This window comes from Oryza sativa, chromosome 9 (genome assembly GCF_034140825.1).
Source record: "Oryza sativa Japonica Group chromosome 9, ASM3414082v1".
In the NCBI taxonomy this organism is placed as follows: Eukaryota; Viridiplantae; Streptophyta; class Magnoliopsida; order Poales; family Poaceae; genus Oryza; species Oryza sativa.
The window spans coordinates 20,168,134-20,182,771 of record NC_089043.1 but is presented as its reverse complement, the minus strand read 5'-3'; the positions used below and the strand labels follow the sequence as shown (position 1 = coordinate 20,182,771).

General features: G+C 40.4%; 1 protein-coding gene across 1 annotated transcript; it reads right to left on the bottom strand.

The window, feature by feature from the left end:
* Window positions 1–3,183: 3,183 nt before the first annotated feature.
* On the bottom strand, window positions 3,184–13,632 carry LOC4347128 (pentatricopeptide repeat-containing protein At5g10690). Its single transcript, XM_015795733.3, has 11 exons — window positions 13,083–13,632; window positions 11,123–11,255; window positions 10,038–10,129; window positions 9,782–9,943; window positions 9,609–9,677; window positions 9,128–9,260; window positions 8,298–8,530; window positions 6,509–6,586; window positions 5,259–5,327; window positions 4,994–5,170; window positions 3,184–4,054 (listed from the first exon to the last, which is right to left on the bottom strand). The coding sequence occupies exons 1-11, from the start codon at window positions 13,515–13,517 to the stop codon at window positions 3,770–3,772; spliced, it is 1,866 nt and encodes a 621-aa protein (XP_015651219.1). The 5' UTR covers window positions 13,518–13,632; the 3' UTR covers window positions 3,184–3,769.
* Between the last annotated feature and the right edge of the window lie 1,006 nt (window positions 13,633–14,638).

The window sequence follows — 14,638 nt, the reverse complement described above, 5'->3', positions numbered from 1 at the left end:
AATAATAGACTAGTATGACATATGTAGGTGGATGTTGTGAACGGTAGGCGAGAATATATTAATTGGTCGATCATCCATTCTAATTTGGTTCAGTTTGGTACACTAGCTAGCTACTCTTCTGCATGTAGTATATATCTTCTGCACGACTCTTCTGCGCGTGTTGTACACATCGATGCTATCTTCTAGTACGGGTGAGTAAACTGTACACTCCATACTGCTAAATACTCCCTCCGTATTTTAATGTATAACGCCGTTGATTTTTTAACCAACGTTTGACCATTCGTCTTATTCAAATTATTTATACAAATACAAAAATACTTATGTCATGCTTAAAGAACATTTGATGATGAATCAAGTCATAATAAAATAAAGGAATGATAATTACATAAATTTTTTTGAATAAGACGAAAGGTCAAACGTTTGTTAAAAAGTCAACGGTGTCATACGAGGGAGTACTAGCCAGATCGATCACTAGCAGCAATAATAGAGAAAACACGGCTGTTATGACTTCCCTGCAAAGCAAATGTTCCATGATACTATATATCATTGCCCTGTAAACCTTGCACGGCACAAGGCAGGCAGTCAAGAATAATATCCCTATTATATATTGCGGTTCGCTGTGATTGATAGAGCCAAGAGCTTGATGTGCCATGTGTTGTTAGCAGCGAGATCGATCGATGACGAGATGACGCAGCATATGTACTGTCAGGTCAACTGGTTAACTGAAATGTAACGATCAATTGGCCGAATTATAAGTCGACACTCGATCATCATCGATCAAAGGTTGCCGGCCGGGTTATATTAATTGCTGCTTCGGTGAGAGACCGGCCGCACATTCCTTGATGGTCCAAATGATGGTTTCACTTGTGCTACTATTCCACACACGCGTCTCTATTGCTAGTAGGTAAGGTATCATTCAGTAAGCAATATAATGCTGTGTAATCCCTCCGTCCCATGAAAAGCGAATCTAGCACTGGATGTAACACATTCCAGTACAACAAATCTAAATAAATGTATATCCAGATTCATAGTACTAGGATGTATCACATCCAATACTAGGCTGGTTTTTTTTATGAGACAGAGAGAGTAGTTATTAGCAAGCAAAAGCGATTGACTCGATCAATAGCTTTACCACTAGTACAGAATATCAAATATGTGACGAACAGTCACACATGTACCGATTCATCTTACATTCGGCATATACGAGACATTTCATATATACCCACCAACCCACCAGCAGGGGTGAGCATTCGGTCTAACCTAGAAATTCGGTTCGGTTTCTTGGTCTTTTTAAAAATTCAGTCTTCAGAATCTCAAGACCGAGCAATTCGGTCTTCGGTTAGTTCAGTTCGGTCTCGGTCATAGACCGAACTAACTATAACAAAAGTTTGAACAGCAAAAAAACAAATCAAATAATCAGTACAAGATCGATGAATCAAGCAATTAGGCCGCAGATGACACACTACAAATTGGTCACCAGCAAATCGAGCATGATTTAGAAAAGAAAAGAAGTAAATCGATACTGCCAATCTGCCATGACTTGAATCCATTGATCCGATGATCTCCTTCAGTTACCACACCACAAGAAGCTCCAGGGATTAGATCCCATCCATCCCATCGTCTCCTGCCGTCGCTCTTCTTGGCTTCCTGCACCGTCGCTCCTATCACTTTGCTCATGGCCGGCCTCTTCCACCACCGAGGTCTCCAGTAAGACAGCGACTGGCGCACAGCCACTTCCGCCTCCGGGGTGCGGTTGGCCTGGAGGCGGTGCACAGCGATGGAGGCGGAGGCGGGCTAGCTGGAGGCAACGCACGACGATGGATGCAGAGGCAGGCGGGCTGGCTGGAGGCGGCACACGACGATGGAGGCGAAGGCGGGGGCGGGAGGCGGCACACGCCGAGATGGAAGCAGAGGCGGGAGGCGGCGCACGCCGATGCGATCAGGCGAGCACGAAGGAGATGAGAAGACGGCGTGAATTGAGGAGGATGGGAATGGTTTGGATAGATGCGGAGCTGGAGGGTACCTCTCTGCCTCTAGGGTTTCTACCTAGTTAGTGGGCTTATTGGGCTAACTAGATTTATTGGGCCCAATTCGGTTCTTTCGGTCAATTCGGTTAACTGTAGCCGCTGACCGAATTGACCGAACAAATTTCGGTCTTTCACTAGTTGAGACCGAATTTCTCCGCCTCGTTCGGTTCTTCAGTTCGGTCTTATTCTGTCCATCCCTACCCACCAGAAGCCCGTATTGTAATATATAGGTTTCAGCTCCGAACTTCCCGTGAATATATGAGCGTATGGTACATATTAGTACTAGGCACATACAAGATATCCCCATCCACCATAAGCCCGTCCTGTAATATAGGCGCTTCAGGTCCAAATTTCCCATGAATCAACATGATGTATACCATATGCATTGCAGCTGGCCGTGCACCTTGATCAAGCTATATATGTAACTACTGCAGGCAGGCTCCAGCGACACACTCAAAATCTACGCTGAATCGAAAATATCCAAATATGGTTGGCACGGACCAACACACATAAAAGGCTCTTTAGCTTTAGCTGCCATCGCGGCCGGTACTATGTGCTATATCTATGTTCCATCGACGAAAAAGACACACGGATGATGCGAAATTTGCAAACGCCTGCACATGCATATCGATTCAGGCCGGCAGCAGTCATGCATATGCTCTCCCAATCTCCCATGCAATAAAATCGCTGCATCAAACCGGGGCGTTGGGGGGCGCACCGTCGTGGTCCCCGGCGGCGTGCGTGGTCGTCGTCGTGGCCGGCGGCCGTAGCAGCAGCAGCTGCCATAGCTGTGGTCATGCACGCACGTACGGCCTCGGGCATCATGGCAGGACGACTGACTGAGGTGCGGGTGTGGTTTGGAATGAACCGCGTCTCTGAGATGGTCTCTCAGCTCAGCCATCCAGCCAGCCTCGGCATTCGTGCGAAACCGGAGTAGTAAGGGTTTCCCAAACTGTCGGGGCCAGGGTTACCGCGCCCCAGAGGTAAACACGGTTACCACGCGGTAACCGTGAAAACCGTACGAAACCATGCAAAATTTATCAAAAATTCAAATTGTTTTTTTTAATTATATGAATTTAAAGAGGTAACCGTGGTTTTTCTATTACCATACCCCCACGGTAAGGCCAGTAACCGCGAGGCTATCGGCTACCGACGGTAATGTAAACCCTGCTAGTAACAGGCTTTTTTATTCAGTTATGCAGGAAGAGTACCGACCGAATAAAGATGGGGTGTTATTACAAATGCAGCTGCATCCGTCGAAAAAAGCATTTCAACATACAGTAGTCGCAGAGACCATTCACCTCTGGGACTTCTGGAGCCGGTTTTCGCCCACAGTTGCAAAAGGTTTTGGTCCCCCGGAGAAGGACGAAGGGGTGGCAGGTGAGGTCTTCCCCCATTGGTTGGGAGACATGGACTACCCCGGGATGCGAGCAGAACAAGATAGGACCATGGCCACTTGGCCGGCATCTTGGTTCCCAAACTAGCTGTGCCATTGGCTCACAATCCACAATCCCAACACACGTAGTAGCCCACTTTGATGTGTAGTACATCAAACTACATCTGTCAATGGGGTCAGAATCACTACAGTTCGTCGATGACAACGCTTTATGCTATGGCCCAATGGACACATATGGGCAGAGCAAAACCAATTCACTGCGCTTCGAGCAAAGCCATTCATTAGCCCAAGACTTTTCACCCAGCCAATCACAGATGTGGAGTCACAGAAAAAACTAGCAATGCACTCAGCCACAATTGCTGGCTTCCACATCCTGCTGGAGCTGGTGCGCTGCGTCCATGCCATCGATGTCTGTCGCGTCAGCGGTGAACTTCCACAAGATTGCGAGGGAGAAAACTCCCAACGGGCGCGAGCTGGATGCGTAACTGCCTTCGTACATGTTGCCTCTTTTCACCACGACCACCATTTCAGATTTTTCTCTGAGGAGGAGATCTATGACATGCTCGACAGAGGTGGACGTAGGAACACATAGCGGTGGTCCTCTCGACATTGATAGAAGAGGCGCATCGATCTGAGAGCAGATTTAAAGGATTTTAGAGCGACAAGAGAATACTATAATACCGACAATTATGTCGGCACTGAAGCTGTTAAGAAACATTATATCATTGTACAAAGTTTGATAGAGGTGTGGCATCCTCTTGCAACCAATCATGCTTCTAGCACTAGAGATAGACTGCCGATGAATTTTAAACGATAAGAGCAAACCTATGGTTCATCATGGACAAGCCGAATTTTAGCAAACTCCCAAATCAGTTGAGTTTGTTAAGGCTAATATAGCAAGAAAATTAGTGGCGTATCCTCTTGCAGCCAATCGTGCTTCTAGCACTAGATAGACTGCCAGCCATTTTTTAGTTAACTCCCAACTCCCAAATCAGTTGAGTTTGTTAAGGATAATATCGCATCCTCTTGCAGCCAATCGTGCTTCTAGTACTAGATAGACTGCCAATGAATAAAGGATAAGGGCAAACCTATAGTTCATCATGGACGAGCCAATTTTTAGTGAAGTCCCAAATCAATTATTGTTAAGGCTAATACCACAAGCAAATAAGTGTGGTAGCCTCTCACACCCAGTCATGCTTCTAGCACTAGATAGACTGCCGATTGAGTTTAAAAGGGTAAAAGCAAACCTATGGTTCATTTCATCATGGGCAAGCATTGTTTTTAGTAAAGACCAAAATCAGTTGAGTTTATTAAGGTTAATACTGGAAGGAAATATATACGCCCTTGAATGAAAATGAAAAACGACCAAAATTTGTTATTGGTTTCCTCCTTGTAATATAATCCTTGACCAAACTTGAACTGTTTGGAAGAGAAGCTAAGGTGGTTGATTTTTTTTATCCTAACACTGGTGACTGGTCCCTGCCGCTAAAACAAGTGCTAACCATTCCACTAGCTTTCGTGCAAGGATCAACGCTATTATTGCTGGTACCAACTAAAGGAGATAACGTACCTTGGTACAATCCTGTCGGTGAACAATACCCACGCAGCTTCCCCAGTCATCAACAATAGGAACTACAGGATCCTTGAAGAATCGCATGACAACCTCCTCCAAGATTAAGTCAGCATGCAATGGCTGGGTTTCTTGAAATGGAATCATATACTTCTCAACAGGATCATTCAAGACAATCTGTGATGCCAATAGACATACTTCAGATATGGCAAGCAGAGTGCAGTGGAGAAAGGGGTAGAAAAATATGAACACAGCAGGCACCAACCTGTGGAAAAACATGAGGTCTAAGAAGAGAGTTGGTGAATCCAGACAGGGTTTCAACTTTAACTGCCACCTGGTACAAACAGAATAAAATAAACTTAAAAAGGGGTGGTGCTTTACACATTACATTAGGGTGTGCTTAGTTCGCAAAAAGAAAATTTTTGGGTGTCATATCGGATGTTTGACCGGATGTCGGAAGGGGTTTTCGGACACGAATGTAAAAACTAATTTCATAACTCGCCTGGAAATCACGAGATGGATCTTTTGAGCCTAATTAAACCATCATTAGCACATGTGGGTTATTGTAGCACTTATGGCTAATCATGGACTAATTAGGCTCAAAAGATTCATCTCGCGATTTCCATGCAAATTATACAATTAGTTTCTGTTTTTATCTATATTTAATGCTCCATGCATGTGTCCAAAGATTTGATGTGACGTTTTTGGGAAAAAAATTTGGGAACTAAACCAGGCCTTAATAGAACTGTCAGAACAGAAAAGAACGTTTGACTTTATTTTGCAATGAACATTTGGTTATTTTCTACATGCTTCTGGAACCAGGTCCCAACTTCAAACTAAACCCGCAGTTTCACCCATTCAGAACAACATGAAAATATTCAACTTTTAGGCATCAGGAAAAGAAAAGATATAGTTCACAGGTCTTCCTATTTTTTTACTGTTACAACCAAATAGATTTTCATAAGACATTGACAGGATAGTTCACTTAAAAATAAGGCCATAACAAGATTGCACAGGCTTGAAACTTTTTTTTTCTACATAATATTATGAATATCTTATAAACTAGATATGCAATTTCACACCACTTGGGAAGCCTTAAGGTACAGTTTGCTGAAACCAATTATACTCTTCAGAAAATTTGCAGTATTTGTTGTATGGCTACAATAATGCACAATAGTGAGTTCAGAAACATCAGAGACTATGCTGACAAGAATTATGTAGTTCACCCGTGTAATACTAATGAATCTTAAAATATAAAAAATCTAGGTAAATGAAATTATATTCAAGAACAAATTATTCAAGCATACATAATGTGTTCAGAAATATATAATAGGGCGGGCGCAGCCAGACTGGAAGCGTTCAGTTTTGCATTGTAAGATCAAAACATGCCAAGAGCATGTAGGTTCACATAAGAAGTTAGGATTTCAAGATAATTGTTCCATGTCCATGATGTAGCTAACCTTTATAATCAATGAAGTGAAATACTATTTAAGAACACAATCGAAAGAAGAATACCATGCCTACTCTACTTGTCCAAGAGAAACATTCCTTCTCATTCAGTATTCTTCTTAGAAGTCCTCTAGCCATGTCAATCTGGGGGAAAAAAGAGTCTTTTAGTGGTAGAATCATGAAAATTTGAAGTCTATTTAACAAAGAAAAGCAAACACATCCAAGGAAAAAAAGAATAACAGAAATCCTAGACAGAGAAGCAAACTCATGAACATTGCACTGCTGTGTTATATTTGGTACTAATATATAGGCTAAGTGGCAGTTTAGCATTTAAAGCAGACCTTATTTTAAAATAATTCTGCTTTCTCAAGATATTGTGAACACATAACACTAAGCTCATATAAATATTCAATTAAGCAATAAAATATAATTGGAAAAAAATTCTTTGAGCTCAGGGGAGCCATTTTGTGAAACCAGCATAATGTACATTTTACTGTTCCAAAATAGTAAAATACCTAAAATTTCATAGAAATAATGCACATAAATTTATGTAATCATGAAAAAATTTCAATGTAAATTCATCCATTATATAAACAACATAAAAGGGCAACAAGTCAGTCATGCACAGCTCATATTAAAGTATTGTTTGTTTTCTTTCATTATTCACAACAGGGACATATATTAAACTAGGTGAAACCCCGCGCATTGCTGTGGGAGTTTACTATGATAATAATAAGTATAATGTGTAAGATAGCTTAAACAATATAAGCTTACATAAACATAAGTTTACATAAGTTGATGTAATTTAAATTTAAATAGTATGTAGAATGATGATTCAAATGTAAAAGTACGATGATGTGACTTTATGAGAGAACAAAAGAAAGAAGATAATTTAGACCATACATCTAAGGGCTAAAACATTGAGATGATATGGCTTAATGAGAGAACAAAAGAACAAAGGTAATTTAAACCATAGATTAATCATCTAAGGGCTAAAAACAATTGATGTGATATGACTTAATGAGATAAAAGAAAAATAATATGAACTAAGTGATGATGAACTATATAGGTATATATTTCATAAAAAAACTATATAGGTATATAGGATATTAAAATTGATAAGAGAGATATATTGAAATTTATGTGAATTATGTGGAATGATTTAACATGCTTACATTTTAAATCTCTAAAATTTAATAAATTATTAATTATAGATAATATAGCATGCTTGCATGATGCTTAAATGTAATAATTGTTCGTAGATGATAATGTGACATCTTTGCATGTTAAGCTTTAGGAATTAGTGACCTCTAACTTATAAAGTTAGAGAGGATTTGGAAGGTTCATAAACTTTATGACTTTATTGTGTTTTCGTTGATGAAAACACCAGCTCCCCGGGTTCCACATATGTTTTCCACAAATCACAATGCATACCCATCTATTATAATATGAAAAATGGGAAGAATATACTTGTAGTCAAATAATGAAACATCATGGACCTTTGAAATCACAAGAAAAGAAAATAAAGTTTTCTGTTCTTGCTAAAAAAAATCAAAGACATTGAAAAGGGTGCATGTTGGAATAAGTTGATTTATTGGATGAAAATTGTTCCTTGATCCCTTTAATACTAAATACATTTTAGCATTTTCACATTCTTGACAGGGGTGTCAATAGTTTAGACTAAATTTACACAAAAGGCACTACTGTTTTCCTACCTAGTATGCACCTCAAAACAGAAGATGATGCTATTTACCCATCCTAGTCAAAATTTAGTGAAGTTAGGAGTAAGATGACCAAAGTATTTCATGGTTAATAATCCGAATCATATTATCAAATAAATAAATTTCATGTCTACCTGATTATTATTGAGGGCAGCTTCCATTAGTAGTTCATCTGCCTCTTCTTTTGCCGAACGGCTAATTGATCCAACTGAATCTGGCCACATGCGTTTGTTCAGTCTCTTGACCATATCTAAATCACCTATGGTAGCAAAAGCTCTCATAATTGAAAGATAAAGATGAGGTTTGGGTCTCAAGTCTTTGTTGTTGCCAGCCTGCTTTATTATCTCACCAAAAATGCAAAGAGCCCCTACAATGGCACCACCACCAAAAATTAAACACCATATTAGAGCACATTTCAGTTATTGGCAGTACTATATTTCACAACATACAAGATTACACATTCCAATTTGAAGGCCATAGTTGAACAACATAAGCACATAAAGATGAAAAACTAAGTCTGTAGCCTAAAGAGCATAGATTGAGATAAAAGGCCCTCAGACCTAGTTGAGATATCCCTGGACCCAAGTGTCCTGATGGTGCCATGGTGGTAGCAGCACAAGGGCAGGGGAGAAGAGGGAGATAATTGCTTATTTGCTTGTTAATGAATAGCCATACAGACCCAATTCCGAACAACCTCATGAACAGTAGCCATGCGTGAATAGTAACCACATGGTTACGGTTCATGCGCAATGCCGCTGGCAAAAGAAAGGTTTGCCTGCTGCTTGCCTGCTCCTACATGGCCCCTAATGGGCTGCATTGCAAAGATTCAGTTAGAAATTATAACAAAAATGAAGACAGAAAGTGGGGCCTAGGCCACTCTTTAGTTAACAATATTATGATCACAACTAGAAAACTCTGCAGTGTTAAATAGCAAACTCCCCAATATAAAATGTTAATATCTTACCGTTAATAGACCCACAGGCTAGCAAGGCATCTACCATTGCTGTGTATGCCGTCCGGTCAATAGAAATAGGTGCAGATTTCATCTCCACCACAATCTTCAAAACTGAATAAAGGTCTTGGCTATTTCCTAAACCCTGCAAAATGCTTCAATAACTTGTACCGTTACAAACTATTAAATAAAAAAAAGATAGTGATACATTTTGAAACCAAACAAGCCTATACACAATAAATAAAAGGTCACAAGACATCTTTCCTGTCAAACATGTTTTTCAATATTAAATACCTCAAAAACTCTTTAAAAAGCAATATAATATTTAACAAAACATTCTAATAGAAGTAGTTTACCAGCGAATTCAATATCACTGTCTGACAAAGTAACCAATAAAGAAGATTTTACTGTAAACTTTTAACTATTATTTTTTGCTAAGACATGTACAGAGCTACTGCTGTCCACAGGTAATATAAGCTGGCAGGCGTCATACCTTAAGTAATGTTGTGTAGGTAACAGCATCTGGAAGGAGTTCAGGATTATTATCCCTTTTAGCTTCTTCCTGCATTGTAATGTAAGCAACTCATTTTCATTATACAGGCTATTTTGCGCAGATGCAAAACATTTTTGTGGCTAAAACTGGCCTTTCCAACACTTGTGTGACACCTTCATATCTTCCAGAAATCGGATAGCCATATCAATTTCTGCTGATTTTACACAGGCAGAAATTATGGTGTTGTAGGTCAATCTATCAGGCTTTAAACCTTGACGTAATATCTCATCTTTCACAGTCAAAGCTCCAAGAGGGAAGTTGCTTTTTATGTATCCCTATAGCACATTCAGTTTGGAAATTTGAGTGATTACGGCAGTGATTAAATAAAACATCTATATTAATAGTTAGGGGAAGAATAAACAGAGACACCTTCATCAGCAAGTTGTATAGTAAGACGGAGTGGCCTTCATAAAGGACTTGGCGAAAACGGGCAACAAGAGCATTGGCACGCCGCATATCTCCTATATAGATCGAAGTTCAATCTCATCAGTAAACAGCTAGCTAAGGTGTGTAAGAAAAATATTGATAGAGGAATAGGCCATAGAGCTATCAGTAGAATATTGTGGCTAGAACAAACAGTTGTGACAAAACTATTATACTCCCTCCATCCACAAAAGTTACACATATTACTTTTGACACCAAGACCAAGGAGAAATTAAATCACCTTGGATGTTACAAAATCAAGGAGTGAATGCAAGCATACAACCAATGAGTATCTAGATGACTCCTTGGGTTCTAATAAAACATTTAATTTATCTCTTCATTTAAGTCTTGAATGCATAAAGACTACAAATAGGAACAACTTATTTGGAAAAACTCAAATGTGAAATAGGTGTAACTTTTATGGATGGAGGGAGTATCATCCTAACCACCGTGCGCATGCACCTAATCTAAGTCTATACTAACAACCACGACAATCATTTGCTAAAACTGATCAAAGGAATCATTTCTAGCCATTGAAAGACTTAGTTCAATAACACTGATCACTTGTTTATAAATACATAGATAGATTTAGAGACCACGAATCTATATATTCTATATAATTGGAACCCCTTAGTGTACTTATTTCTATATAGAAGCCACCTCATGAGGCCACATCATCACATATGAAACCTTGGATGGTGTCTTAACAGTTCAGATTAGCACATAATCTTTCTAGCCTGTATGCGTCCTTTTCTGCTGCTGGGTTAATTAGTCATTTCTCATATCCATGTATTGCAATTTACAACTGTATATACACACTAACATCCCGCAGCAACGCGCGGGGTGTCAGCTAGTATTGTATTCCAATAAGTGAGCCAATTAGATTGGAACCTATAACTGTTCTGATACAGAGTTGAGTTTCATGAATTAGCTTTTCATTCAAGAAGAAAAATAATTCAGAATACCTGTGCATCCTAGTATTCTAATAACAATTATATACTGAAAGATAAAAAGGTAAATCTTGTACCAACCAGCTTCAATAAGGGCATTTAGAAAACCACAAATAAGATGAGGAGAGAGCCGGGGACTCCCAATAGAGGTATCTTTCTCAATTGACTCCAGTATCTCAAATGCGTCATCTATCCTTCTCGCTATCCCCAGACCCTTCAAAAAATAGAAAATGTAGCAGAATAAAAATATGGATGTAAAACAACTTCTACAAAATATTATCTAGGAATTGGGAACACTTTGAGATTTAAGTTAATCCATTTGAGTAAACTGTACTGGTTGTCCTTAAATTTGTTTGGTGCGCTCATCCTGGTCCCTAATCTTTGAAATTGCAAATTTAGATCCTTAATCTTATTAAATGTACCACAAGAAGTCCAAATTTATGATGCCTGCATCCAGCTAACGTGGCATGCCACATGTAGCCACGCTGCAAGTGGGTCCCTGGGCCATGGATGTTAGCAACAGCAACAGAGGGAAATGGTGGGCGGTCATTCGAGAAGACGGGTGATTTGGTGAATAGGAACAATCGTGAAGAAGATTTGGATTGCAGTGGGCTTTCTGCGAGATTGACCATGTGCACAAGGACTCCCTTACAATGTGGCTACACATGGCATGCCATGTCAGCTGCAGGATGCGGTCGTGTCGAATTTCGACCTCCAATGGTACATTTAGCAAGACTAGGGATGTAAATATACAATTTCAAACATTAGGGACCGAGATTAGAGCACTGCGCAAGTTTAAGGACCACCAGAGCAATTTACCCAATCCATTAATAGGTGCGATAATTCTGAAGGATAGACTCTTCGAGCAAAGAACAATAAGAATGGAGTTGTTAATCAAGAATTGGCACATTGAGGGCTCAGACAATCTGACATGGAAATGACATTTAAATAAAGTTACTGGGAAAAGTAAAGGGGGGTGAACAACTTTACATTCACCCATAAAAATTCCAATTGATTCTTGAGAGAAAAAAATATTAAAAGGAAACCTAACCAATTTGGAACATTTTCTTTTCCTTTTGTGAGGTGGAACATTGATTTCTAATGGAAACAATATTGTTTTATCTCAGATTGGCTGCTTCTTACTTTCTTTGATAGAATATGATGAATTTAATTACCACACAAGAACTCATAGAAGCACCTAGAGTCTGTTTTGGGCCAAAATGAATAGGTTGATGAGAATTTCAGGGAAAAAATATATAATACTGCTCATAGATAGCCCTGCTTCTCTAAACTGCTTTTTGGTGTAAAATGTGTTGCCACAGTTATCATAACAGGAACAGCTACTGGTTAAAGAAAACATATATTCTGTTTGTGAGAACTACTTGTTTTTCATTAGCAGCATATGATCACTGAAAACAACCAAGGAGCTTCATTGAGTAGTTTGGGGTATCTATATTCTAGAAACAGCAATTAAGTAAGCAGTCACACATTAAAGAATACACATTCCTCTATTTTACACAATCACACATTAAATAATACACATTGTTTAATGAATTGCGTGTGCCACTCAGTTCAACCCAAAAGCTTAAGCCAACAAGGAAAGGCCGGGCAATTCATTTGTACTCCAACATCGTTGTCTTATCAATGTGCATTCCGTTGTTATAATCTTAGCATCACAAGGGAAATCGGTCGGGACTCATGTCGTTAGCCCCTTCCACCTCGTCCCAACTCCTAGTTCCCCCAAATCCTATCCACCACCAGCCGTCATAAGACGCGACGCGCTACGAGCCTACGAACAAGGGGTGTATGTATGTATACGTACATACATACATACATACATATATATATATATACGAACAAGGGGTGGGTATATATATACATATGTATGTACATATATATATGTATACATATACATATGTACGTACATATGACATATATATATGTATATGTATACATATATATATATACATATATATTATATATATAGGTATATATATATATATGTATGTATATATATATATGTATGTACGTACGTACGTACCTTGAGCAGGATGCCGTAGGAGACGCCGTCGACGCCGCACCCACCGGGGCCGCGCATCTCGTCGAACAGGCTGAGCGCAAGGCCGACGTCGCCGCAGCGGACGCATGCCTCGAGCACGGCGTTCATGACGATGGTGTTGAGCCCGGCCCCGGCCCCGGCCCCGCGGTCGACCGCGCGCCGCCTGGCCGCGCCCACCTCGTCCATGATCTGGGGGAGCTGCCTGCGGCGGGTGAGGTCGACGATGCGGGAGGTGAGGCGGCGGAGGTCCGGCTGCGGCGGCGGGGACGATGAGGGGGCGCGGCGGCGGCGGCGGCGGGCGCGCGGGGGAGGGGCGGAGGAGGAGGAAGAGGAGGGGAGTCGGGAGGAGTCGGGAGGAGGGGAGCGGCGGGGGGAGGGGGAGGAGGGGGAGAGGAAGCGCGGCCGTAGCAGCATCATCTCTCGATCGCCGGCGGGCTGCGGCTGCGCTCCGAGACGAGCGCGCGGGGAGGGGAGGGGGATGAGGGGAGTGGATAGAGCGGTGGGGGAGATGGTCGGCTGTCGGCGTGGCGATTCCCGCGGATATCTGGGCCCGCTCGCATCTCACACCGATTTGTGGACCCTGTGCGGTTGTTTTCTTTTTTTTTTCCCTCGTTTCGAAATGTTTGACACCGTTGACTTTTTATCACATGTTTGACTGTTTGTTTTATTCGAAAATTTTAAGTAATTATTAATTCTTTTCCTATCATTTGATTCATTGTTAAATATATTTTTATGTAGGCATATAATTTTACATATCTCACAAAAGTTTTTGAATAAGACGAACGGTCAAACATGTGCTAAAAAGTCAATGGTGTCAAACATTTCGAAATGGATGGAGTATCTAAAGGACTCTCTGGTACTTCAGATGTATCGAAGTGTATCTGCATGGTAATTATTCTACAGTGTAACTATAGTGTAACTGTTGTAATTATGATTTAACTTATTAAACCTTGCATTTATTGGTTAGATAATATTGGGATGTTAAGCATGACATGTGCGAAAATTTCTTTCTAGCAATTTTTTTCTTTTCATGCACAAATCTCAAGGCTATCTGATGGTCACAAATCTAAAAGTTTTGGAGGCAAAATTGTAGCAAATCCCTTTTTTTATTAAAGTGTGTTCACAGTATACGAACATATATGGTAGATGTAAATAGGTGCAACAATTTATAAAGTGTTTGTTTCGATACAATAACTTGCGTGATCCATACGAAATAAGGTCAAAAGAGGCCACATAATCAAAATGAGTGATATGGCACTGAGATGGGTGCTAGCTCCGATAAATGCAGCCCGCTCCTGCCTCTCTTTATTTTATTTGCAAAAACCCAAAGACAAAAGCATAGAGATGATATTTTGCACAAAACACCACAATCTTGCCTTACCTATTAACCACATCCGCCCAGCATCGTACAGGGGAAAGGATCTAAATAAAAGAGGCAACCTATGATCATGAAAACTGATTACTGAGCTGACCTAAATCATCAGCAACAAGTGTGGTACGAACGCGGCCAAACTGACGAGGTCAAAGAGCAAACCCAC